This window comes from Pundamilia nyererei, unplaced genomic scaffold (assembly GCF_000239375.1).
Source record: "Pundamilia nyererei isolate P.nyererei 1_Seehausen unplaced genomic scaffold, PunNye1.0 scaffold00009, whole genome shotgun sequence".
In the NCBI taxonomy this organism is placed as follows: Eukaryota; Metazoa; Chordata; class Actinopteri; order Cichliformes; family Cichlidae; genus Pundamilia; species Pundamilia nyererei.
Genome location: NW_005187410.1, coordinates 2471176 through 2498777, shown reverse-complemented (window position 1 = coordinate 2498777; position 27602 = coordinate 2471176). Strand labels below are relative to the sequence as shown.

The following is a 27602-nucleotide window of genomic DNA, read 5'->3' as shown; positions in this document are numbered from 1 at the left end:
GCATACCAGGCAGGCAGAGAGCCCCTCATGTCCGGATGGCTCTTTCACAACCTCTCTCTGGGTGAGAAATTAAGGGATGGATAAGATCTAACAGCATTTATATAATGGAAGTGAAAGAGTGAGAGCGAATAAGGTTCTTAATAATAATAATGGATTGCATTTATATAGCGCTTTTCTAGACACCCAAAGCGCTTTACAATGCCACTATTCATTCACTCTCACATTCACACACTGGTGGAGGCAGCTACAGTTGTAGCCACAGCTGCCCTGGGGCAGACTGACAGAAGCGAGGCTGCCATATTGCGCCATCGGCCCCTCTGGCCAACACCAGTAGGCGGTAGGTGAAGTGTCTTGCCCAAGGACACAACGACCAGGACAGAGAGCCCAGGGAACGAACCGGCGACCTTCCAGTTACAGATGCGCTTCCCAACCCCCTGAGCCACGGTCGCAGCCTTCTTTGGCTATCAGAACTCTAATGCACAAGATAAGAGAGCAGAGAGACCACAACTATGTCAGTCACCTGATGGGAAGCGGTGTCCAGATCAATACTGATGGATAAGAGGCTGTGGGATCCCAATGCACTACTGCTGCTCTCCTGGCATGTTCATGTGTGTCCCAGCAGGGAGGAGACACTGTGTCTCAGAGAAACACTGAGTCAGCAAAGGCTGGCTGATGAGGCTGCTAATAGACTGTAGTCAAACATTTGAGGCTCTGTTGATTCTTTGAAAGTAGATCTAATGAACATGAAGTAGGACTATATCAAATCTTTCCTTTAATAGAGCATGCAAATAGAAGTCTTTGTTCTTGTAGATGGCATCTGGAGTAGCCCCTCTGTTTTAAGGTTTGATGTGTTGTGCACTCATAGATGGTCTTGTTCATACATTGATTGTAAAAGTGGTTATTTGAGTTCCTGTTGCCTTCCTGTCAGCTCAAAGCAGACTGAGAACATTCGGTCTGCTAGAGATCGTTGTGTATGAAAATCCCAGCAGCTGTCCTTAATAGATTGGCCAGTGAGTGCACATTATACCTTTATAAAAATCAGCTGCATGAAGATAAACTATATGACTTGCATTTTCATATGTGTCTTATTTTGTAAAACCCTTTCCGGGATGGCATACGTTAGAGTCTGAATATCTTAAATAATCACATGTGCAGTTAGTAAATCTTTAAAGAAAAATGTCGACGAGGCCGTTTATAGTAAGTAACACAACTCTCACCGAGTAGCCTCGTACTTTTCAAAATAATAGAATGGGTGTATGATGAGAAAAAGTCACAACAACAATGTAGTCAGTAATGTTTCTGTGGTATTAACGTTTATAAATGAGTAAAAACCTTTGAGAAAAAGCAATTTGTGCAATGATGTCATTCAGCGAGCAGAAGTTTGTAGATTTGCAGCCAGACGTCCTTCAACATTTGGCTTTAACCCCACCCTCTCCTTTGGCAAATTGGTGAAGATTCACTATGGGGCCTGAGTGACTAATAAATCAGAAAGGCTTTTCACTTTGAATACATCCACAGTCAGCAGCATTAGCATTTACACCAGTCACTTAAAGGGAATGATGCCATTTTTAAACACTCTGATGGATTTTCTTTGGTTTCTTTTTCTTTTTAAGATAATTACTGAGACCGCCAAACAAAAACGTGGTTTAAAAAGCGTTTCTGTTGACACTGATGACAAACAGCAAATATCTACAATAACACTGACTGCTGATGTTAGCATTCACCAAATGCAAGTTCAAAGCAGCTTTAAGGTGGCTGGGAGCAGAGTGTAACACGGGGAGATAATTTACCTGTTTGCATTTTTGTGTATGTCGGGACACAGAGTGGGTGTTTGTCTCCGTGCACATTATCACCTTGTTTCTGATCTTCTTTAAATAACTTGTGGCTCAGATTTCACAGAGCGAGCCGCAGGGACTTTTTCCTCCCTGAAACATCAGAGATGCCCAGGGGCAAACTGAGCTGAAGTTTTGGGCATCAAAAGGTTTCACATTCCTCTGTTTTGCCGCACTGTGATCTTGGTTTCATTGTTGGTTGCTTTCCTGTGAGAGAAGTTTGAACTTTCTCCTAATAGCCACAGCTCATCAATATTTATCGTTATTAATTTGTTTTCAAATGATTTATCGACTGCACGAGTTCCTCTTGGGGAAGAGATAAAAGACACCTGAGACGCATGGATTTCTATTTTTCCTCCTTTCAACGAAACCAAATGAAATCACAGCTTGAATTTATTGTTAAATTTGTCCATTTAACATTTTTAAGTCATAACCTTTCAGACGAGACATCCCTGAGACAATTATCACAACGCCTGCTCCACAGAGGGGGCAGCGTCACCGCTGTTAATGATTGGAGTGGTGTAATGATGGAAACTATTTCATGCCACTTACAACGACATGATTGATTAGCAAAGCTGTCTGCGGTGCAAATTGATCTTCTACAAATGGAGGCTGTATGCACAAGAGAGCTATGATGCTGGACACACGCGCAGCACACAAAGCAGAAAATGCAAAAAGCCCCAGTGTTCATTTATATGATGACTATATGCAGGATACACCCTGGTTGGGTTGTCAGGCTATCACAGGGCTAACACACAGAGAGATAGAACAGCTATTCACACTCATATCCAGACCTACTTCCAATTTAGAATCACCTATTAACCTAACGTGCATGTCTTTGGGATGCAGGAAGAGGCCAAAGTCCTCGGGGAAGGACAAAGGGGAGGCACGCAGGCTTCATGTAGGGCGGGGACTTGAATCCAGGACCTTCTTGCTATGAGACGACAGTGCTAACCACCCCGTGTTTCGCTTAGTTTCTCTCCTAATTTAACCTAATGTCCTATACAACTCAGTGAAAAGACATATTTTACATAATGTTCGAAAATTTAACAGATTAGGATTCGGTGCGGACACATAACTCTACAGGTCATGTGTGTTCTGCATATGCAGGTGTTTTGGGTTTCCTTGAACTTAAAGTTGTAACTCTGTTTTATGCAAACTGGAGTAATATCTCCAGTTTGCATAAATCATCATTACTCTGGAGAATTTACTGGAGATATGGGATGGGAACCTCCCATAACGCATGTGCCAAAAAGCTGCAGGGGCCTGGGTTTGAGTCCATCTCTCCCTACTTTCCTGTCTTTGTTACACTGTGCTTTTAAAATAAAGAGCTATCCCACACCCCCAAAATATCAAATGCTTTGATATAGACTAACATTTTGCAGTCATGCCCACACTAATGAGTAAAAAAATCTTTCTTTTGTTTGAAAAAAAGTGTCATTCACTTCCTTGAGCAGGTTACTTTGTGACAAATCGATCTGATACCCCACGTATAAGGTTAAGCAACCTGTTAATATGTCAAGATAGCGATAAAGACATAGACATCAACATACATTATGATTTTATTGCATTACACAGAATAGCTACACTGTTATAATACTACACATGCATTCAGAAACACTGGCATAAGCCTCAGAGATACAATCAGGCTCATTTTGTTTTGTTTCCCATCATTTAAAGACATGATATTACATAATTGTTGGCAAAATGTCCTCCATTTCTGTTGACTCATAAAAAGTGAGTTGCACTTTTGCAAGAAAACCTTTTTATGGCTGATTTTATTTGGTAGGCTGAGCAGAGAAAGAAGATTATTTTGTTGAAGGCCAAGCTGTAAAATAACAAACATGAAAGAAATTTAATGAAAAGTTTGACCACTGCGGCTGTACTCTTTGTGTCTTGTAAGCCCACAAAAAATCGTTATGTGTGCATGAAATACAAATAAAAAAATATGAATAAAATTAAACTCATTGGGTCGAACAGATGACCCGTGTCCTGAAACGTCTCTCCGAGGGCCCGGACTGAAGTTGGCCCCAGGCCATTTCCTCCATGTCATTCCTCCTGCACTCTATCCCTGCTTTCTTGATAAAACAATACATTAATCTAAAATAAAAATGATTATATAAAAAGAAAATCAATGGATAGTCACATTCATGGTGTCCAGGTGTACCCCGGCTTTCCCTCTGGGATGGTTGGGATAGGCTACAGCAGATGACTTAAAGAAATACATAACTGGCAGATTGTTTGGGGTTTTTTCATCCTTAGAAAGAAATTTATATAACATAAATTAAAATGATACAAAAATTACACAGACTAAAAGGAAGCCACAGCAAATAACTGAGTTTTAAAGTTGTTTTGCAGCTGTGTTGCTCTTCCCTTTTGTTTCCTCTTCCTTGAAACCACACCCTGCTGCTGCGCTTTGTCCAAGCAACTCTACTTAATATTCACATATAGGTGGAGTCAGGCTCTGTGGCTCACAGCACTTATGCTTTAATGTCAGCTGTATTCAGGCCTTTACTGGGGCACATGGACAGACACAAAATCACAAGCTTCTGGATACAAACACAGTCTTGTTTGTTGCTGTTTTGCCTCTCTCTGTTTCCCTTTCTCCTTTTTTTTTAAAACTCTGAGTCCCTCTGTCTTACAGTGAATCCATCTGCTGCAGGGGGATCCCGCCCAGACCCAAGAGAAGAGAGGCGGTGAAGGGGGTGGGGGTGAGGCTTGGTGAAAATATGAAAAGAAATAACAGAGAGAGATTTTGTACAGCTCCAAAAATCAGGCAAAGTATCCATGTAAATCCAAATCCTCAAAAACGATTTTGTTTATCACACAAACAGATGCTAACAATAATGTTTGTGTTATTTCTTCCAGCTTACTTGTGTATGTGCATCACTCACATAAAGGCTCACATAATAGCTCCATTGACTAATTATCCAGAAAAGGCTGAAGGGCCATCAATGACCCATTTAAAACTGCAGACAGCATGTCTACAGGCTCTGGACAACTTCAGGATTCACACTGGATAAGAATAGGTTTTTCGCTCGAGTTAAATTCTTAATGTCATGAAAAAGGCTTTTAGTGTACAATCAACTCGGGACGGAGGCTAGTTTACAGTCACTATTAACTGAGGCCATCAAAAAGCAACTGTTTTCACTTCTTATTAATAAAAATGCCATTGATTTTCTCAGTTAGTCAAGCCACAAGCCACATGCATTTTGTACTGTATGTGTAAAACGATTCATTGGTGGTCGTAGACTAACACTGGTCAAGTGGGACAACAATGACAGCCCAGCAGCAGGTATTCGGCTCAGGTGGCCGATCCTCTTTCTGCTTTTCTTTACATGTAGACTCCTCTGGGGATAACTCACACACCGTTAATCCAGCTTGTGCCATCTGGCATCAAAAACACACACACGGACACACAGATGGATCCATGCACTCAAACACACAAAGACATTCACTCTGCTGTATTTTACCCGTCCGGTCAGGACTATGACAGTGATGAATGCTGATATGATGGCTAATATGACAGGAGCCAGGCCCAGGCCGTGTGGGTAAAGAAACTCCGGTGGTGCTCTATGGAGATAAGCTGGGCATTCAGGCAGGGAGCAATGGATAATAGTATATCCCAACCCCCGAGTTTAAAATGCTGCCACAATACATTTAACAAACACCCTCTGATATGGTAGGAAACAGACACAGGCAGGCTGGCAGACAACACATATACACAGACACAATACCCTGGGCTTGATAGAGAAGCTTAATTAAATAAGAGACAGAGACTAGATCAGTAAGTGCCTATAAACCTCAGAAGATACTGTACGTCATCCAGGAACGGGGGATGACATCAGGTCAGCTAGGAATCCTGATGGTGGAGACGGTCTGTTTCCCAATCTCACATTCCTGGCATTTCTGTTACAGCTTTGGAAACAGAGGAGAGACACATGTGCCTGGCTCGATAAGCAGCATCCACTGCTCACATGTCGAGATCATATGAGACCAGCTTCAGGCCACCATCAATGCAGTGGTCCTACTACCAGTCAAAAAAAGTGGAGCACCACATAAACCTAATGCTATTTTTTTTAACTCCCACTGAGGGTGGTGGAATATTTTGGGAGTAGCACTCCACTCCAGTCATATTCCATTACCCAGAGTTGTCCCTGCCCTTTGGACAGCGCAGGGTTGACTGCATCCCTTCCACAGACCACAGAAACACCGCAGAAGATGCTACGATGGCCCGAGGATGAGTAAATGGGCCATGTATACGTGTTTCAAAAAACAGGGAAAATTATGTATATATGTACACAGATTATTGATTGTGCATTTATGGTTCACTGTCTGAGATCAAAGAACACCAGCACTGAAGAAACTAAAGTGTTTAGTTGCCTCTATTGCTTCCTGAATGGCAGAATGGAAAAAAGTCAGTGGTTGTGGCAGAGTCGTTGGCAATGAACGTTCACTAGGATCTAAGGCGCCAGCACTCTGTGGAAACCACACTGTGTGACATAGATCTAATAAACCTGAGCAGGATATCAAGTTCAATGCATGTAGACTAAACTAGAACCAACACGCACAGCTGCTAGTCCTCCACTGTTCTTTACTCTTTCTCAACTACAGTGGGGTAAAAAAGTATTTAGTCAGCCACCGATTGTGCAAGTTCCCCCACCTAAAATGATGACAGAGGTCAGTAATTTGCACCAGAGGTACACTTCAACTGTGAGAGACAGAATGTGAAAAAAAAATCCATGAATCCACATGGTAGGATTTGTAAAGAATTTATTCGTAAATTAGGGTGGAAAATAAGTATTTGGTCAATAACAAAAATACAACTCAATACTTTGTAACATAACCTTTGTTGGCAATAACAGAGGTCAAACGTTTACTATAGGTCTTTACCAGGTTTGCACACACAGTAGCTGGTATTTTGGCCCATTCCTCCATGCAGATCTTCTCGAGAGCAGTGATGTTTTGGGGCTGTCGCCGAGCAACACGGACTTTCAACTCCCGCCACAGATTTTCTATGGGGTTGAGGTCTGGGGACTGGCTAGGCCACTCCAGGACTTTCAAATGCTTCTTACGGAGCCACTCCTTTGTTGCCCGGGCGGTGTGTTTTGGATCATTGTCATGTTGGAAGACCCAGCCTCGTTTCATCTTCAAAGTTCTCACTGATGGAAGGAGGTTTTGGCTCAAAATCTCACGATACATGGCCCCATTCATTCTGTCCTTAACACGGATCAGTCGTCCTGTCCCCTTGGCAGAAAAACAGCCCCATAGCATGATGTTTCCACCCCCATGCTTCACAGTAGGTATGGTGTTCTTGGGATGCAACTCAGTATTCTTCTTCCTCCAAACACGACGAGTTGACTTTATACCAAAAAGTTCTACTTTGGTTTCATCTGACCACATGACATTCTCCCAATCCTCTGCTGTATCATCCATGTGCTCTCTGGCAAACTTCAGACAGGCCTGGACATGCACTGGCTTCAGCAGCGGAACACGTCTGGCACTGCGGGATTTGATTCCCTGCCGTTGTAGTGTGTTACTGATGGTGACCTTTGTTACTTTGGTCCCAGCTCTCTGCAGGTCATTCACCAGGTCCCCCCGTGTGTTTCTGGGATCTTTGCTCACCGTTCTCATGATCATTTTGACCCCACGGGATGAGATCTTGCGTGGAGCCCCAGATCGAGGGAGATTATCAGTGGTCTTGTATGTCTTCCATTTTCTGATGATTGCTCCCACAGTTGATTTTTTCACACCAAGCTGCTTGCCTATTGTAGATTCACTCTTCCCAGTCTGGTGCAGGTCTACAATACTTTTCCTGGTGTCCTTCGAAAGCTCTTTGGTCTTGGCCATGGCGGAGTTTGGAGTCTGACTGTTTGAGGCTGTGGACAGGTGTCTTTTATACAGATAATGAGTTCAAAAAGGTGCCATTCATACAGGTGACGAGTGGGGGACAGAAAAGCTTCTTACAGAGGACGTTACAGGTCTGTGAGAGCCAGAGATTTTCCTTGTTTCAGGTGACCAAATACTTATTTTCCACCCTAATTTACGAATAAATTCTTTACAAATCCTACCATGTGGATTCATGGATTTTTTTTTCACATTCTGTCTCTCACAGTTGAAGTGTACCTCTGGTGCAAATTACTGACCTCTGTCATCATTTTAAGTGGGGGAACTTGCACAATCGGTGGCTGACTAAATACTTTTTTACCCCACTGTATATCTTCAATACAGTCATGATGATAGCAGACAATAATCCTTCTACAAGTTTCTTCTGTTTCTTGTTTCTTTACAATTTTTTTGTCAACTTCATCACATTATTTCATGGGACATTTCTATTGGTTGGTTAGCAGATGCAGGTGTTAGCAGCAGTCAACTAAAGTCACCTGATTTGTTTGTTCCAGGCTCTCTCTGAGAGTCAATTAAAAGTCCTGAACTCACAGATACAATTTATGGACGAGTACAAGGCCACCTACACACTACACCCATAGGAGCTGCTCAGCCATTGAAACCATGCCATGAAGCTCCCTGCGCACGTTTTTCATACTGAGGATGTGGTCTCGATCTCTGCAGTTGACTCAGCAGAGCACCTCAGCACTCAGCTCTATAATTTTATGTGGTAACCACCTTGTAGTTGAGGTACTATGGTTCTCAAGCACTTGCTAACAACAACACTTACAGTTGATTGTGGAAAATATATGAAGGAAGAAATTTCACAAGCTGACTTGTTGCCACAGTTGAATTCTGCAACAATATCATATTCGAATTCAGAGTCCTGTCGCAATTAGACTACAAACACCAAAAACTGGCCCAGTATTTAATTCCATATTCCATAGAGTTTACTTGAAAGCAGACATCTGTTCCACCTCCAGACCATTTATATGGATGGGAATGCATTCACAGCTTCTAGCAATAAGCTTCTGTTTTCTTAGATCCACTATTAGCTCATTGCTCTTCTTTGTGTTCAAGGTCAGACTGTTGTTTCTGCACCAAGGTGCCATGCTTTGTCCCTGTGAACTGAGTCATGTTGCACCTGTCTGGGCCAAACACCATTATGTCACTTGCAGACTTGATGATGGTGTTAGAAAGTGAACAGGTAACCTAACAGACTGGGATGAACTGGCCTGAAACTCCAGTCTCCATGTGAAAAGGGAGATGGGGATGCAAAAGTCCCAAAGCTATGAATGCAGCTTGGAAGGTAGGATAGAGGATCATGAGAGAGAACTGATGAACAGTGAACTTACATATGTTGTTGCTGTGCTGCGTTGACAGCACCCTTTGTGTAGCTGCTGTTGTGTTATAGACTAGTGTGGCTCTAATGTTGAATGTAATGTAAAATGACCCAGAGCCAGCAGCTCGAAATGTTTTGCAACGATGGTGGATGACATCGAATATCATGGCTAACTGTCATAAGCCCTAAGCAACCAGTACAGGACTGCCAATACTGGTTTTGTGTGGCCACAATATTAATAACAGTGTGAAAGTTAACAACATCAATGTACAAAGGGGCACTCTTTTAGATAAAAACAGTGCATCCAGTGGAAATGGGCGCCTGACAAAAACTCCAGAGCTTCACAAAGTTTCAGTGACAATAAAGCAAGTACTCCTTTAACCAGTTAATGCACGAGCATGAAAAAAAAAATGCAGCTTCCTTACAATTTAGCAACCTACTCTCTACTTTATAAGTCCGTTTTTTAGAAGGACTCCTCTGAAGGCAAAGCGCATATAAGTACAGATATATAACACAAGATAAAACAGCTTTCTTTTGATCTACAGTTTTTGACTCACAAAGACTTGAATGAGAAATTATTTTTGACCTTCCACCTCTTTGTGTGTGTGTCTCTCTCTGCTTCCCTGTGTCTGTTTCTCTCTCTGCCTCTGTAACAGGATTTCCTCCAGACACAAAGACCACCACGCACTGCCAAACAGATAAGCTGAGGCCAGTGAATTGCTGGACTCCATTCCTGTCATTCTTACTTTATTACAAAAGATGTTGATGCCGCTGCAGAGCCCTCAGATGAAACACATATGTGCAAACAATTAGGTCTCCCACATATACACAATGGGAAACAAACCTCCCCCTTTTACTTTATACGACCCTGGACGAGTTAACAGAAACCTGTCATGGTCCTGGGTCAAGCGACCCAGTATTTGAGTTTCATGTATCTTTTGTATTCATTTGCACCTAGCTTAGTTCACCTAGTTAATTTCTAGATTGCAGTTTAGTTTTGTTCCTTAGTTGTTTATGTCATCTCCCCCTGTACTAAGTCTCCCTGGTTCATGTGTCATGTCTGCGTGGTTATGTTTAGTTCTTGTCATGTCTAATCTCCATGTTTTACTTTGAAAGTCTGTATTCATTGTCAGTGTATTTAGCCTCTCCTGTCCTGTCGTTAGGTTCATGTGTGTCAGCTGTGCTCCCATGTGTGGCCACTTCCCCTGATCATCCCTCATGTGTATTTAGTCTCTGTGTTTCATGTAGTCTGTGTCGTGTCGTCTGTGTTCCCACCCTCCATGTTGTCACAGCCAGTCTTAGTATTCATAGTTATGGTTTCCTGTGTCTTCATAGTTTTTCCTAGTTTTACTTTCTCAGTTTAGTCATAGTTTAGTTTGTCACTGCGTTTCTGCCTTGTCTGCACTCCTTGTCACCAGCCAAAATAAAGGCTCGCTTTCAGTTAAGTTTACTCCAGTCTACTCTCGTTGTGTTCGCACCTGGGTCCACCACACACACCGCTGCACGGTCTGCCTCCGCAGATCACGACAAAACCAGGGTGAGATTTTAAATGGACACAATCAGCTATGGACACTTAAATACTCTCTGAGCACCTCAGCGCCTTTGCTTTGTTAATTTTTAAAAGGAATAATGTTGGTTTAAGCGTAAACTTGCAAACACAGAGTCTGAATGCTTAAACCAACGATAAAAGCTTCATGTTCCAGATATACTGCCAAGGTGACGAATCGGGGACAAGACTAGTGAAAAAGAACGTCTTCTTACCTTCCCATAGTCGGTGGTGAGGATGAGGGTTGAATCATCACAAGAGCTGACAGTAGAGGGGCGGAGCTGCTCTTTGTGTCTCAGCCACACACGGGCCCCCTGCAACACAATAGCACAACAACCTTAACATCTGGACACTGGGCTTGCATTGGAGTCATGCGCTTTACACAAAGGTCTTACACATTTGCATTACAGATACTAAGTATTCCATCCATTCTTATTCTTCATATTACCAGAAACAAAGGAAGACAAAGATCGACCACCACTCCCCACACGCACAGGCTTTTTAGCTATATTATAAAAGAGCTGGGTGAGCAAGAGCAGAGAATTTCTCTAAAAGTAAGAATTATCCTCTCTGCTTTTCTTCTCTCTGTCTTTTTCCATTTTATCCCCTCAAAATTGCTTACCATTATGTGCCACATACTGTAGCCACTGTTTCACCAAGATTGGATGGACACAGTTAGTCTCTTATTAAACTATGATTAGAAGCGAAGAAGTTGTTCACCAGATCTGCATGATGAGTCCGTGCCCGAGAGTCAAAACACCACCAAAAATGCTTTCAGTGTGCCTGGTCTCCTCTATAAAGGAAAAGACTATGACCCCAAATGAGCATTTACCACTTTAGCATATCAATCGATTCAAATGTCTATCATCCTTCCTTTGTTTTCTATATTTCAGTCGGGCAAATCGCAGCACACTTCTAGCCATTATCAGATGCCGCTTCCAGACAGACACTAATATCTGATCCCAGCGGCCCAGTTTCCAGTGTTTGCGTATCCATACGGAGTCGCTGACCTTCCCAGACATGTTTGTTAGCATGTGAGTAACTAGGAGCAATAACAGGAATCTGAGGCTGATTGCTCAGGCAAACTGTCATTTCCTTACAGCATTTGCCACTTTAGCACCGGCGGATACATTTATAGATTTGGCTTTGTTTGAAAGACTGTACTAAATGAAAACAAACAGTCGCCTGTCTGACCCTGTGGAATAAAAAGTAAAAATCTTTTCGCATGATTAAATACGCATTTGTCTGATAGTAAACGGGAGTATGTAGTTTTGCAGAAAGACAGATGGTACCACCTTCATGTCTGATTGCTTACAATAATCCAGCAACTTTCTGTGTAATTAAAATCTTAATTGTTTCATTAGAGCCAAAATCTCAAATTGAAACTTGCAGTTTTGCAAAGGAGAGATGAAAGCAGTATGAAAAACATCCTCGATCTCAAAGAAAATTCCTCATTTAGCATTTTAGTTGATGGAGACGACTAGGATGTGGATTTTAACAAAATTTAACCCAAAAAGTTACAACCTCTTGTAATAAGCTTGGCTTTAACAGCTAAACACGGTTAATAATCACAAGTGCCACCGGTGGGGGGGCCAGAGAAGCAACGAGCATCAGCAAATAAAGTGTGTGACCAACAAAGGATCAAAGTGAAGAGATCAATATGCATGGATTCCACTAAGAAACCTTAGACAAGGTCACCACTTCCAGACATCAATCCTCATTAACTATTAACAACAGGCTGCCACGTGTGTGCACACTTTCATCCACGAAACACAGATGTGTTTGCCACAAGACCAACATGCTTTTGTTTTATCCACTCTCCATTTACAAGCTGAGACACAGAGACGCTAAAAAAATCTAATAAATGAAGTCCCTCAGCAGCTTGTGTGATGACTGATTGCTGATGTTTTCTTTATTTTTTGATTCAGGTCTCTTTCTTAGTCAAAGCAAGTCAGTCTAAAATAAAAGAAACACTTCCATCATCGCAGATTTTTTTCTTTCAGTCAGCTAATGGAGCACATCTAAATGTGGCTCTTAAACCACGGGGGACAGGAGTGAGTGGGACAAAAGAGGGTCGTGTAAATTAGGAGGAGGAGGAGGCAGAGGGGAAGAGAGAAGGGAAAGAGGAAGGGTGCGAGCAGCTCTTAATGCCCTGCCTCCTATTGTGTTGAATAAAGAGGCAGACAAACAGAAACATCAGGACAGAAATATAACAGAGGTATCCTGCAACACGTGGCCACCCATTAACAGAGACGACTGGTGACTTTCACACCAGTTTCTGCCTGGTACCAGCCTGGCATGCCTGGCCTGTTCAGGGAAAAGCTGCTTCACGTGAGTTTGCTCAAGTGCAGGGATTACAAGTGTTTGCTCTATAGATTTCAAGAAGATCAGCCTCAGTTACATAACTGGAATTCAGCAGAATATTGCTAGTTCTTGTCATCTTATAGGGGTTTTTTCCTTTTCTCGTGTCACGACTTGACATTAACAGTAAGGCTGACAAAAGAGCCGAAAGTATTTTGTAACAAACAGATTGCATGAGATGTACAGCAGAATAAGACAGGGGGCAAGCCGTGACAAGGAGAGGACTGTGATGGCTCATAAGATGGCAAATTTCCACACCCATTCCAGTATTGCCTCAATAAAGAAATTTCAGCACTACAAAAAGTGAAGGAAAGTTTTGAGTGGCTCAGCAGCTGAGTCAGTTTCAGAGGTTTTTCCACTCACATGAACAAAAACCCACTGCATACCAGCTGCATGCCCACCACACGTAGTTTTTTTAGATTAAAGTAATTAGGAATTCAAATTAAAAAAAATGTGACTGTATATGGTAAACCAAGCATCAGTGACAAAGTGGCCCATAAAGATGCTAATAACAGCTCAGCCTGCTGCACCAGCATCTGTAAAGAGTGACTCGCACTCTGGATAAATCTCTCCCAGACACTATAATCAAAGGTGGGCAAAAAAAACCCAACGAGATACTGTGCTGTGCTACCGTATTGCTGTTTTGTTTATGTACTATAGACAAAAAATAAAACTAATCATAAAGGAAGTTGACTTAATAATAAAGCTAACACCTGCACCATAATAGTTCCGACTTGCAAACTTAACTCTTTCCCCTATAAAGATGACATCTGATGACCAGCTTTGACATCTCGGTTTATATCAGTAAACATGTGGTTTGAAAATCATTTAAATAAGTTCTGGGTTCTTCCTATTAAGCTGTATAGGCAGAAATCCCTCTTGCTAACTTCTAATGCACAACCAGAAAAAGCTCAGTTCAGAAAGGAGAGACTGGGGTTACCCCTAGTAGACGTTAGCTTGTTTTAACTACTTTAGCTTCCAAAAAATGTCTTATTATGTGATGTGAGGAGCCAAATATAAGCCACCAGCTGCAGAAAACTGTAGAATTGTATTAAATATATGCAAACTTAAATTAATAGGGCTGCCTGTGATATACATTGGCACTATTGGACACTCGTCTGCATTTTGGTATGCGAGTCTCAGGCCGTAGGGTATGAAGTCAAGATGAATTGTCTAAGAAGCAGCAACAGATGGTCTAAACAAAACTCCTCCCCCTCGTCCTCTCCATCTTTAGGAGCTCTGTCACTAAGTCAGGACAAAGACAATCACCTCTGACTGAGGCCTCAGCAGTTAGCCAGGCGGAAATATCCCAAACAAAGACCAGCTGGGACACAAAGGAGCACGGGTAGCGGCTCGTGTTAAATCCCACAGACCTCAGTTACCTCCTGCTGCACAGCTTCCCATTCCAAGCTAGACAAACAGAGTCATATCTTTATTTGTAATCATGGGAAAGTACAGTGTGCATTTGATGATGAAGCCCAGTTGCAAGTGGGATTAATTGTGAAGAGTCGGTTAGCGGGCTCCTCTGCTTCTGGTAACCAGATGTTTTATTAGCGCCATTAAAAAGCAAAGCAGAAACGCTGCCATGACATCTCCGGCTCAAGCTAATTTCAAATTCTTAATGTTGCACGTCACTCAGCATGTGTAGCACTGCTGAGGCAGAACCAGCTGACAATAGTAATCTGACTCCACCAAAACAGGCTGCACGCCAACCTCCCATCATGCCTTTTGACACAGAGACCACTCAGGCTGAATGATGTGATCCTGGAGCTGGAGGCTTAAGTTTCAGCAGCTTGTATAAAGACATCCAGCTCAAGGATTTGCTAATGAATGTCCCTTAAATATTTAAGGTCATACACAGTACAAGGTGCCACGGCTCTTTCTCTGCCGTCTGGCATGTATCAGGTGATCCTATCAGAGAGAACAAGAGAAAGCTAATTAACTCAGCCCGACTTGGACTCGGCTGAACAATTAGTTATGATAAGCTACTTTCTTGGATCATAAAGTGGTTTTGGGGAGTGGTGAACGAACGGCTGCCCTGCAGGTAGGACCGATGCCTGAGAACCTCCAGCTCGAATCCTGACAAGCATATCAGTTGTTGTTGTGCTCACATGTGGAGGAGGATAAAGTTAGCAGTGGAACATGTGCAGCAGCAACATATTCGACTAAAAGGAATATGTTTCCGTTCTCCCTTTTCTACTTCACCTTTCAAAGAATTAATGTGGTGATTAACGCTAATAACAATCTGGTTTGCAATCATACTTGTTTAAAATCAACACAAAACTCGAGCTCTCGATTAATCTCATTTAGATTTCTCGCCATCATTTTTATGGATAGAAGTGTAATCCAGTGCTGCATTTACACCTCAGAGATTAAGACTGCATTAGCATAACAAACAGAGTCACAAGGTTGTGTCGCTACCACTGTGCAGACAGATGTGCAGTCCAGAGCATTGACGGGATCTGTAGCATTTAATAAGGTCAAGCAGCAAATTGGTACTTGCACGCTAATGCTGTGCACTTTCACAGAAACCAGTGCAATAATTGTTCAACAGAAAATATGTTATTAGTTATTTATGTTGGAATCATTGAAACGAACTTTTCAAAAAGAATTTTTTCTTCCTTTCAGAACTAAAAGTAAACATATTTGTAGGAGTGGGTGGTTTGCTGGGATATCAGCTGAAACATAGATGTTTATAACCATTAAAATATATATATATTTAAAAACCAGCACATCACTTTGTAGCAGAGCACAGCCAAATTTTAGGAGTTGTAATGGTATCTCCTGAACATCGGGTGAGTGGGATGAGTGGGAGTCTTCCAAGTGGATGGTGAGATTAATAAGTAGGACTAGGCAGCTGGAGGGGGAAACTGGGCAACGCTCCCTCTGGGTTTTTGAGCAGAAGACTTTCCAGTAGGTTAAACCACTGTCTCCTGTATATCCTACAAACAGCAAGGCCCATGCTTAACTGCAGTTTCTTTACCCTCATAAACACAAGACGCTACTTATTTATTACCATATTACAGTATACCTGAGAATTATTTTAATTTATACAACATGTTTATGTTTATTACATATAAATGTGTGTGAAAATAAATGTATCTACTTGTGAACAGCTTCACTCAAAGGGAGGTCATTTAATTCAATGGTTTTTCAGCAGCGGTTGTTGCAGCGCAAAGGAAAAATCCTCCGTTGCACAGATTTTCCAAGGATTCATGTCTCGGCACATGCCTTTTATGTCTTCGTCTTTCTTTGTTACCTCGATGCAACTACACAGTCTGCCTGCCGCACACGTTACAGCTTACGACCCCCAGCCAGCATGGGGTGAGGGCAGGGTGTGTGACCGAGGGGAGAAATCAGAAGATTAAAAGCAACCTCTAGCATCTGTGCTAGAAGACGTATGAATTAATGATGGAGACAGCAGCTGATCAGAAATTAGCTAATGGAGGAGGAGGAGTCCCCTGGGGAACAGGGCTTTCCCTGTTTGTGATGATGTGGGGTGGGGGGCGTTGGGTCGCTGGTTGTTCTTGAATCTGAAGAACAGCCTAAACCCTGAACAGAAGAAGCTTTACACCGAGGAAAATGTTTTTGTTAACTGAGAAGGACTGTTTGAGAAGTATCCGTAGCTAAATGGAAATCAAACAGTAGTCTGTTATCACTGTCGTGCAAGCCATTATCATTATCACACTTAATGGACCTGAAAGAGATGAGTTACAATATTAATCTAACAAATGTGCACAAGTCTGTGTGCACAAGCAGGATTAAGTGAGTGTGTCTTTTTTGTGTCCAAGTGTGTTTGGTAGTCCATTTATCTGTCAGTCAGCAGATACACACTGTCTGCAAAGGCGGGGTTCGAGGGCACCACCCTGTCATCCATTGACAGCGTTAATCTGTTGTGTTGCTAATGAGTGTATTGAGGAGAATTTGAATAACAAATTGTGTCTTCGGGAGCGAAAGAGAAAGAAGAGAAACACTTGAATCTCTGCCACATACTCCAGGCACAGTGTCGCGTTTTACCTCCTTATCCTGTGCAAACATATTTTCACTCCACTGCTGATCAAAGCGTGCGCCCTGATCCTGGGTGCACACAATGGAATAGGTTACAGGACGGGGCAAATAGGCAACGAATGATGTGATTACTGCAGGTTTGATTGGATTTCCAGCAAAGCTTGATGACTTGGAATATCTACCGAGCCACATGCCAGCATCTCGCCCGTCTGGCATCTGCATACCTCTGTCTGATAGCTATGGGGTCACACAGCAGGAAACCCAGAGGTACTCGAGGAATGCTGCTCAGTCAGTGTTGTGTTTGAGAGTGTGAGACGTGTGGGGCACGATAAGCAAAGTGGTAGCTTACAAAGCAGCCCGGCTACTGTTACGCTGCCATTGACCTTGTAGCTCATGCTGTCCACACTGATTACTAGAAACTCTCCTATCTTCAGCATTTTATTATTTTGAGTGTTTCATACTGAAGCTATTTATGGTTTGATCAAATCCAATTTGGCAATGATAAGCTGCACATTAGTGATACTGTCGATGTTAAAGTCACTGTTAGGACTCTGTAAGCAAATAAAATAAATGCAGTTTTAACCTCTGTCACGAGTGAATTTATTTACATGTCCTGAGTCTAAAAACCTGCAAGGATATTGTTTCACTTTTAAAAATGGTGCTGATTTAGCGCCTGCAGAAACAGTACCACCTGTGTAATGAATTGTGAAAAGCTTCATGAAACACTCCCGCAGCATTATCCTTAAAACAAATGTTACCCATCCAGCAGGAGCTGATGATATGATAGCAACAAACATAAAAGACTCAGAATAAAATAATAAGCTGCCTTTAATCTGAGTTTACAACTTGTAACTGCAATTAACCTCCAAATTGTCACTAGTGACGTGCAACCATTCTCTGTACTTTTCTTCTTGGAATATGCCCTTAAACTTTTATTTGAACTGCATCACATGCTTACAATGCACATTTTACTTTTACCAGTACACGCCCATGCTATGGTATTGTCTGGTCTGTGATTTTCGTCAGCTGCTAGGTGATTGCTAGGCAGCATGATGACATCACAGCACATAATGCATAATTCAAGTTTTGTGGCTATAAATTAGATGCTACTGTCATGACATTGAAATGATACGATGCCATTAGGAGGTGCATAAACGCTACAAATGGGTCATTTTAACCTGTTGGTAAGTGGTTGCTAAGCAACATGATGGCATCATAATATAGATAAGAACCTTCAGGGAGCTAAGATGTACTTGTGTGCCAGTCTTGGTTGCTCAGCTCCTGATGGTGTTGGAGGAATTTGCGGGCAAACGAGCAGACAGGGATTTTGTGTGTTATAGTCAGATGTATAATTTATAACAGGAAAGAGGGAGGACTGGAGGTCAGGATGAAGAAACTTTGGCCAAAACTATTAGATCCACTGGTCGCGCAGCATTTCAACAGCACACAGACTGATTCCAATCAGAAATCCCAGAACAAATATGAGTGAAACTGCTCAAACCTCTCCTTGGATTGTGGCGAGTGTTTCTTATACAAAGCAGGGGGATGAAGTATGTTTAGCAGTGCGTTCAAGTGGCAGAGATAAACACACAGAGAGTCCTAAAAACACGGGACATTCCTCCTCATGTTAGTCTCAGCTTCTCAGCATATCATCCTACAAAAAGCCCCGGGCCTCTAACCACACACACACACACTTATAATAAAACACACTTAGAGTGGATGGGAAAGCTAACATGTCATGACTGTGGATTGTGCCATGCTGTGCTGTTTTCTCCAGTCAGGCTCTTCACACCATGGCAAGCTAGGCTCATGCAGAGTGGGATGTGTACTCGAACTCTACAGGGTGCTCACCCCTGTAATTAGTCCTGGAATTACAGCTATAGCATTAATCGCTTCACGAGAATCAACAAATTTTACTGCTTTTTAAAAAAAAATTCACCTCAGGCTATATTCACATATGGTAGTTGCAATGTGTTTAACCTAAACTCACAGGATGGTGTTGCTTAGAAACACGCATACTCCATCCCATAATAGGCTGACTCTGTGCAGCGTAATCATAGGGGACTAAAAAAGGAAAGTCAACATCTGGACTGGGAGCAGTAAATCACAGGTTGGCTGTTATTAAGCTGCCAGACGAAACCTTGGAACCCAGGGGATTTAAGCGACACTCATTACCATCTCACTATGTCCATCAGGTCGGCCAGTCAAGGTGAAAGACAACAAACACTTTTAAAAAAATTTTTGCATGAGGGAAAGCGACAATAATCTTTAATTTTGTCTGTGTAAAAATCTCAAATCCTGCACACAAATCTGATTTGTCTTTGGATTTGAGTCGTCCACCTTTACCTCACGGAGATGTACTGAAAATCATTTTGAGATATGAATGACAGAAGGGACTGCATGCCTGACACTTTAAACTAAACGCAGATACCACACCAGTAACATGAGCAGCCCAGGCACAGACATCCAGTCAGCCTACAATATCAACAACCCATCATTCAGAAACATCGCTGGTGACAGAAAGACGCCACTGAGATGTGAAAATAACAGTCTGGGACATTTACATATATGACATCTTTCTGGAGGCTACCCAAGAAAATCAGTGCAACTAATAAACAGTAAGAACCAGGACCTTCTTTTTACCCATGCAAGACACAACTGATACAGCTATATTTGTGGTCAGTGGAGGGGTTTGTATGTCCAAGTGATCCCAGGACCGACCCGTGGTAGGGTCTCCCCTTGACAAAATGACCCTGGGTAAGAAGCCAGACAGGGCCTGTCCTTTGTAGGGTTAACTGGTCCAACTTGTAGTACAACTTGGTCCCTGCTAAGTGAAAAAAAAAAAAAAGAATGGATGGATGAGTGTTAGATATTTTGGGCGGCATTGTTTCGCATTTATTCGACAGGATTATTAGTAAGCAGGCAAGAAGGAAGGGAGAGACCAAGAGGCTCTGCCATTCAAGAAAGGGGTCCAGGTCCAAAGTTAAACCCTGCAGCCTTTCAGCCAGTCACTTACTTCCATCAGAGAATGTTTTATCATTGAATAAAGAAAGTACATAGAGACTGTATCTTTTCAGCAGATTTGGCATATAATAGTTTGAGAGTGTTCTCTGTCATCACCGACTTACTTGCCCAAGTGCCCTGATGTGATTAATATTTCAGAGAACAGCACACCCAGAACGGCCCTGATGCACACACACACAGGGAGGGCGGCAGGAAGGATGGGCGTTGGAGAGAAGATTACAAGTGATTTTTCATGTGTAGTGCCTCAACTGAGTGAGAGGTCTCTAATCATGGAGGATGGATTTGAGTCAAGTGGGTTGAAGGTCAGCTGTTAAAGGAATAGCTTGAGTGAAGCTTTGTTTGTTTTTAATTTGGGGATTTGCTAATTTGCAAAGAGTTAGATGATAAGATTGTCACCAATCACATCTATAGAAGTAGGACTACCCACTGGGGATGTCCTGGGAACCCAACCTTGGTAGCGTTTTTCCATTTGCATCACCAGTACCTAATAATGCACCGTCACCTCCTGTTGCTGTTCTTTACTTTTTTGTAATTCGACTTCATTTATTCCCCTCCTGTGTGGTGAATGTGCAGCAGTGAGTGGAAGGGAAGTTCTTGCCAAGATTTTTATATTTGTGTCCAGTGGGTCAAAATCACTACAGCATAGTGTCAGTAAAGCCTGAACAGTGTTAAGCGCTGCTGTTTATATGCATGGATATTTTAACAGTGCTCCCTGTGCTGCATTCAAATGGTGGCTGTATCAACATACACACTGGTTTGGACCAATCGCCTACATCACTAAGGAAATATCTACTCTATAGGACAAAAAAGATCCTCCAAACCAAGTTCTGATGAACCATGATGGCACCTCCAATAGTTACTAAAGCTGTGTGGAAGTTCCTGTGGTATTAAAGCAGCTTAAGTTCAGAAACACGTGTGCACAGAACATCACATAGAAGAAGCTTCATATAGATTGTAAAGATGTGAGAGTGGTAACTATTTCTTTCAGGTTTACAGGCAACCAAGACCACGAGAGACTCCACGCAGCAACAGTTCGTCCATCATCAGGAGCTAACAGACAGGAAGAGACGATTCTGTGCAGTGTTATTTGTCACTGGTAAAGAAACTGTGGAAAGATGGAGATATGTTTTCCTTTTATTTCCACAAACACAGATGGCTTTGTCTGAAGAGCTCGGTGACATAGCGGATAAAACTAAAGTCAACAGCATGGCGTCAGCAGGAGGTTATCACAGCGCTGAGTTCTCCGTGTTTGATGGTCAGCGCACTGATAGACGGGGGTCGGGTTACTGCTAGACTCACAAGAAATGCAAACACAAGCTAAAGAGTTAGGAAGGGATCGGGTCAGAATATTGCAGAGCGCTGACTCCAATTTATTTCACGTTAAAACGGAAAATTCAGGAAATCGTTGAATAAGCTGTGGTCTCGAAATCCTGACGCTGCAAATCTGTAACATGATAAGAACGGATTATCCATGTTTTCTGGTGCATGGTCAGACAATGGCTGCTGATAATTAGCTTCTGTGCTCTTGTGGTGGATTAAACCACCTCCAGATTGTTCCGAAGCTGCAGGAGTTCTGCTGTCGCACACTCAAACCGCTGCCTTAATAATACCTTCCTCTTTGTGATCATAAACAACCGGCCCCGTTAATTCACCGCAGCTCCGAAACTCTAAAGAGCCTTGTTTGAAAATCCCCTAATTTGATGTGACAATGCAGACAATAAGCACTTCAATTTTAATTACAAATGAAAACAACCGCTTAGAAGAAAAAAAAAGGAATGCTGGTCCCATTACATTTCCTTCCTTCCTTCTTCACATCCTAACTGTACTTCCTGGCTCTTTCCTTACTCCATCAGCCAGCTGCATGGGAGCAATGATTCTCGGCTCTTTAAAGTGGCAGCTGGAGGAAGTGACAACTGGGCAGAAAAGTGTCTGTCGCCAAAGGGGGGAAAATAGTCCACCTACTACTACGGCAGGTTGGCCTTTCTCACGTTACCCATTTCACCACAGAATGCAGCCTCGGATACCGATCCATGGCCCCGACTTCAGAGATCCAGACATAAGCGACACGTAGAGCTACGAGGGACGTTTTTAGGATGGGAAGAATGTGTCTGAGGGTGAAGGGGTCAGCGGTGACGGTGTGAAACCTAAAGCCTTGCAACCGCAGCTCTACAGGATGGATGACATGCAGCCGTGACCAGGAATTTGGGAGGTCAAGGCTGGGTATTTGGGATTCCCTCTGTCAGAGTATCTTTAAGAGGAAGGAATTTGGTGTGTAATGCAATGAAGGGGTTAATGGGTGTGGAAAGGTCCTCCTTGCTTGGGTTTACAGTGTGTAGCAGCTGCTGCTATAAAGAAACTGATTACCAAGTTTAGAAAATAGCTGGGATTCAGGATGTTCTACAAAGGTATCAAGTATCTAAAGTGTGTGTGGGAGCTCACACATACAAAGGGAGGTCGCACAAAGGTATAGATAATGCTCATATTACCTGGCAAATTAATAGCCAGGAAGGAAGAGCCCCAAAGGCACAACAATGTTTCTCATATTCGCTATATGAAATGGATTCTTGCATAAAACCTTTCACTGGAAAAACGGTTATAATTAGCAGATATTGTGGATAAAGCTAAATAAACTAAATTAATTTCATAATGGAAGCTCTGATTCATCCAAATTTGGGTGTGACGCGGGCAGGGAGTTTCTCGTATGTCTGAAAAAACAAAATGTGAATATAAAGTCTGCCAAATCCAGCAGCCTTGCAGTATTAAAAAAACACCCTTCGATACTTGTGTGTTTTTGTTGGGTCACTTCCATTAGAATAACGTATTGGGTGTGGGGTAAAGGACAGTGCTGAAGGTTTTATGGTGGACAGGATGGGCCATCAGGATGAGCACTCCCATGACCACTCCTCTCGGTCCACCATGATTTCTAACCCTTGTCAACGTCTCCACCTTAACAAACAGTGGCCTATGAGGAAAAGCCGATTCTAGATTAGTAACTGGCAAATTGGTAAACGTGCAGATTTCTTTAATGCATGATCTGCAACAGAGTTTTGTGATGCAAAAGGTTAAAAAAGATGTGCTCCTATCTACACAGTTCCAGCTTTATACAACCGCGACATTCACAGCAAAGACACATCCATATGATTTATCCTGGTGCACTTGTTTATAGAGTTGAGTTTAATCCTTATCTTAATTCACTTCCAGAATTCCTGCTTAATTAAATCCAAGCTGTGGCACTGTGGAGTTCAAGACCCTGGCATCTTTCCATGACACCGAAATTCACTTGAAAACCAGGACAGGTCAGTCATTCCCTCTAACGCAGCTCAGACCGGAGATGTGAAACAGCAGGTAGAGATAAATATATATTTTTATGCTGTTGTTGTCCATTAGTGGTCTGTTACAGAGACTCAGTTTAATTTTAACAGTAAAAAAGCAGCAGAAACGAAGTCAAACCAATATGTATTTTAGCTTAAAAATTTAAAACACTGCAAATGAATGCAGTCAAGTCCAAAGACAACCAAAGAAATCAAGTAGAATGAAATATAAACTACCCCCAAAAAACTTACACCTATTTGGAGCAAATACTACAGGATGTCTTGCTCTGTTGGTAAAGGTCAACAGACACAAACCAGATTAAAACTGAGCTGAAATAATAACCTTCCTCTTCGCAGCATATCACTGTAATAAAAGCAGATTATGAGTCAAAATCCAGCTCCTCCATCTGCTCGCTACACAGTCGGTGTGTGCAGCAAATTATTGAAAGCTACGCTCGAGGCTGCTGAATTTATTATTGTATGACTGAAGTCACTGAAAAATAGAAATGCATCGATAATTGTCCAATCAGCATTAAACCTGCCTTTGCAAAGAAAAGTGTATGGAGCACCTCCTGCATGCTGAAACTTCTGTGAGTCACAGCATCACTGAGGGGCATGGCTGATAGGGAGGTACAGAAGTAGAGGATGGGAGGAGATTCACTCCCCTGTACTCCATCTGTCTTCTCTGTGAGTGTGTGTGCCCTCCTCTGAGTCAGAGGGGCATGACAAATCAGACCTAAAGCCAGCCTGGCTTTCACCTACATCAGAGTGTGCTGCTCTCTGGACTGATTGGCAGATGACACATCCAGCTCAGCAGTCACTGCATTGAGAGTTGCATTGTGTAGCCTCTAATTAAAGCTACACACAGGTTTCCCTGAGAAGCTGTAGTAGTTTTTGTCAGGGCAGACATTTGTATGACTAAGAGGCTTGTGTGGACAGTGAGGTTGCCACTCTGGCTCCATCCTGTAGAGGTATAGGACACATGAGCGGCTGATAAAGGATCACAAAGACCGCAGAATCATAATAAGGGCTGCTTTTACAGGGGTGTGAAAATCATGAAGTGGTCTGAACCCATCCCGCATTTATAAAAAGCTCAAAACACAGTGTGGTGAAACAAAACAAAGGATCGTGAAGGTCTCAAAAATCCATGTAGGGCTCCAAATTAAAGCAAAGAGCTACTAAAAAGTATTCATATCGCTATAGAGAAAGCAGACGAACTCACCTCTAAAAAGGAAGTATTCATCTTAACCAGTGCTCGACCTCACGGCTCTTTGTAGTCTGACTTCAGGGTACCACAGCTGAGGAGGAGAGCGGGCTGTATTCCCAAATTATTCCCATCCGCTTCGGTAAGATAATAAAATCTTTTCTCTTTTTTTTCCGGATACTTGCTCACAACTCTGTGCCAGTCATGAAACGAGTCATTCTGCTCTCTGATTTTCGGACACTTTCGGACTTGTTTTCTGAAGTGTCCCGACAAGTCGCTGTGGAGCTGCCTGCGCCGTTTCTGCTGTCTACTCATTTCAATGGACCCGGCATATTATGCAGGGAGGAGGAGCCTGCTGAGCCACAGCCCTCCCCTCAGCATACGCCCTCTTTGTTCATGTTTGTGGATGTGCACATGTATCCCCATGGTGTTCAACGTACCAGGTTTTTGCTTAAAAAGATTTATTATAGCACAGCAGGCCTAATATGAATCTACTTCTATGTATATCTAGGGTGAGACTGAGTCTGAGTCATTATTTTGCTTCCTGGAAAAAATATACAGAGAAGAAAGAAGCAGATCAGGAGGAGTAAGTTGGTTTTATTTTTGCAGATGTCTTAAAAAAAATCTTTCCGATAAAATGAGCATTTTATGATTATTTGATTTGAGGACCTTCTTATTAGACTCATATGTTTCCATCACCAAGTAAAAACTGTAAAGCATATTGAGCACTGAATGCACAACTTCTATTCTTCAATGCGTTTTTCTTTCTTTCTTTTTCTTTACCTAAGAGTCACTGACAGATGAAGAAGCTATGAGGTCAAACGGGTACAAATACGTAAAGGCCCCACATTCATCCTATGAAGAACCAAAGCATGCATTCCCTTTCATTTTGGCACATTTTGGTTGTATTTTAGTAATTTTGCATGCCTTTGCAGCCGTTCTTTGTCTCTTGTGAAGTCAGTTTGTGTGGTTTTTGCTGTTTTGCATCTGGTATTGTTGCTGTCTGTCTGATTTGGGTTGTTTTACATTTTGCTGTAGTCGGTTTGTTTCTAATTTCAGCTCTGGGGCTTTTCTTTTAATGGTCATCTTATGGTCTCATTTTCTAAACACTAATCAGCTCCCTAATGTGGTGTTTGTTTGTATTTGTTTATTTTTAAGGGTATGCATTTGTTGCAGTTTTTCTACTGGCACTGAATTTGAAAAATATTCAAATACCTCATCACGCCGGGTGATTCATCATCTCCTTACTCTCACTTTATTTTTTTTTAAGGATTTATATTCAAGCTGTCATGCTATTAAGATAAATAAAAATATATTTATATGTGTCATGGTGCCAAATTTAAAAATGGGTTAGCCAGTGTGTCTTTAAGCTCATCCCTTTGGTTCACAAATCAATAATAATAAATAATGAATAGATACATTTTATAAATAAATAATGATATGAAATGATGTATCAGTGATTGACGGGGTCCTCAGCAGCCATTTATAAAATCACAGACAGCTGCTTTACAGTCTCAACACAAAAATCATTTTCTTTTTTGTATTATTTGTTGAAATCAAACAATGGATGTGCATTTTGCAGCTCATGTACTGCCTGTGCTAACAGGTATGATAACACCAGATAGTCGAATATGTTACTCTATACTGAGCAGTCATGCAACAGCCCCAGACTGCAAGCTGTATGCAGTCTGTTATATAATAGATGCTTGCTGTGTGTACATGGCAGAATGTTTTGGTCAGTCTCCTGATTTGATAGTGTTGTTCTCACAGCTTAAAATTATTTTATAATTTTACTTTGAAGTACATTCTCTTTTTTAAAAAACTTTTATGATTTTGAAACACCATGTTTTCAGAGATGGAGTTATATTACCACTGATTAGTGAGTTTACACAGTATTTTAAAGTAACATATATGGGATGTTCAAACATTTCTCTAAGCATTTTTGCAATACCCCTCTGAGAAAACCATATCCTTTATTTGTACCCTTAATTCACCTCAATACTAGTGGCAAAATCTACTAAATAGAGCAAAGTGCAATCCCCAAATCTTGCAAATCCTTCTCAATTTTGTCTTTCAGTCACTAACTCAACTTTTGAGTCAAATTGGTGAATTCAATCAAAGTACATTATATGTACTGATCAGCCTTTCTGGCTCCTAATATGTCAAAATGCCTATTCAGCATTTCTGTTGCATTAGATTATACAAGCCTGTTGTTGGTAGTCAGTTAGTTAGTTGGTACTTATTAATCAAAAGGTTAAGAGCAGCTTTTATAAGAACAGTGCAGTCACTGTTTTGCGTTCCTGTAAGGATTTTCAGGGAGTAATACTTGAACAATCCCATTGTTGTGCCAAAGCTAGTTTACCGCTCAAGACACTTTGACTGGAGGTGATTATACCCTCTCAGAATCACCTGACTCACACATGGGGGCCACCGGGTGCCCTGACTCTCTGCTGTACAGCCCAGGTGAATCATTATGCACACCAAACAGATTCTCCCTGTGTGACTCAGAGCAATTTTACCTGTTTCTGGATAATTATTCCTAACCTGCATCCTTTCCTGATAAAAATAATAAAGCAGTAAATATCACAGCTAGATGTGTTAAACACACATCTAATGTGGGTCAGTACATGTCCCAAAGAGAAAAAAGCAGTTCTGAACTTAACAAAGGGGGCTTGCTGAGGATATGTAGCACTAAACCACAATTAAACTCACTGCTTTTTAAACTACATAACAACAGTGGAAGAACTACTCTTTGAGACAGCCGACTATGCTTACTGTCTGCATGAACAAAGAGAACAAAACATCCATTTGGTTATCAAGATCCCTAAACGGACAGGGGGGAAGGGACAGGTAAGACCTGCTGTTCTTGACCCCTGCTATGGACTCAGCCAGCTGATTTGGTCCTTTGGTGTTGGTGCAGATGAGGTCTTAGATTTTGCATTAAAAAATTGACTTTGGTTAGTTAAAAGAGAGTCAAAACACTCCCTTTTAGCTCTTTAAGTTACTAGTTAACAGTAAGAAAAAAAAGATTCATTCTAAAAATCACACTTTTGGAATGGGGATTTGTTTTCTTTAAATCTTCAGGCTT

The 27602-nt window shown here is 41.9% G+C and overlaps 1 protein-coding gene across 1 annotated transcript in view; it reads right to left on the bottom strand.

Moving 5' to 3' along the window:
- Nucleotides 1-24807, bottom strand: part of myo10l3 (myosin X, like 3) — a 58552-nt gene extending 33745 nt beyond the window's left edge. Inside the window, exons 1-2 of the mRNA XM_013908374.1 lie at nucleotides 24533-24807; nucleotides 10822-10920 (exon numbers count right to left, since the gene is read on the bottom strand). Of these exons, the coding sequence (XP_013763828.1) occupies nucleotides 10822-10920; nucleotides 24533-24553 (120 nt within the window). The 5' untranslated portion in view covers nucleotides 24554-24807. The remainder of the gene's footprint in view (nucleotides 1-10821; nucleotides 10921-24532) is intronic.
- Nucleotides 24808-27602: the final 2795 nt, after the last annotated feature.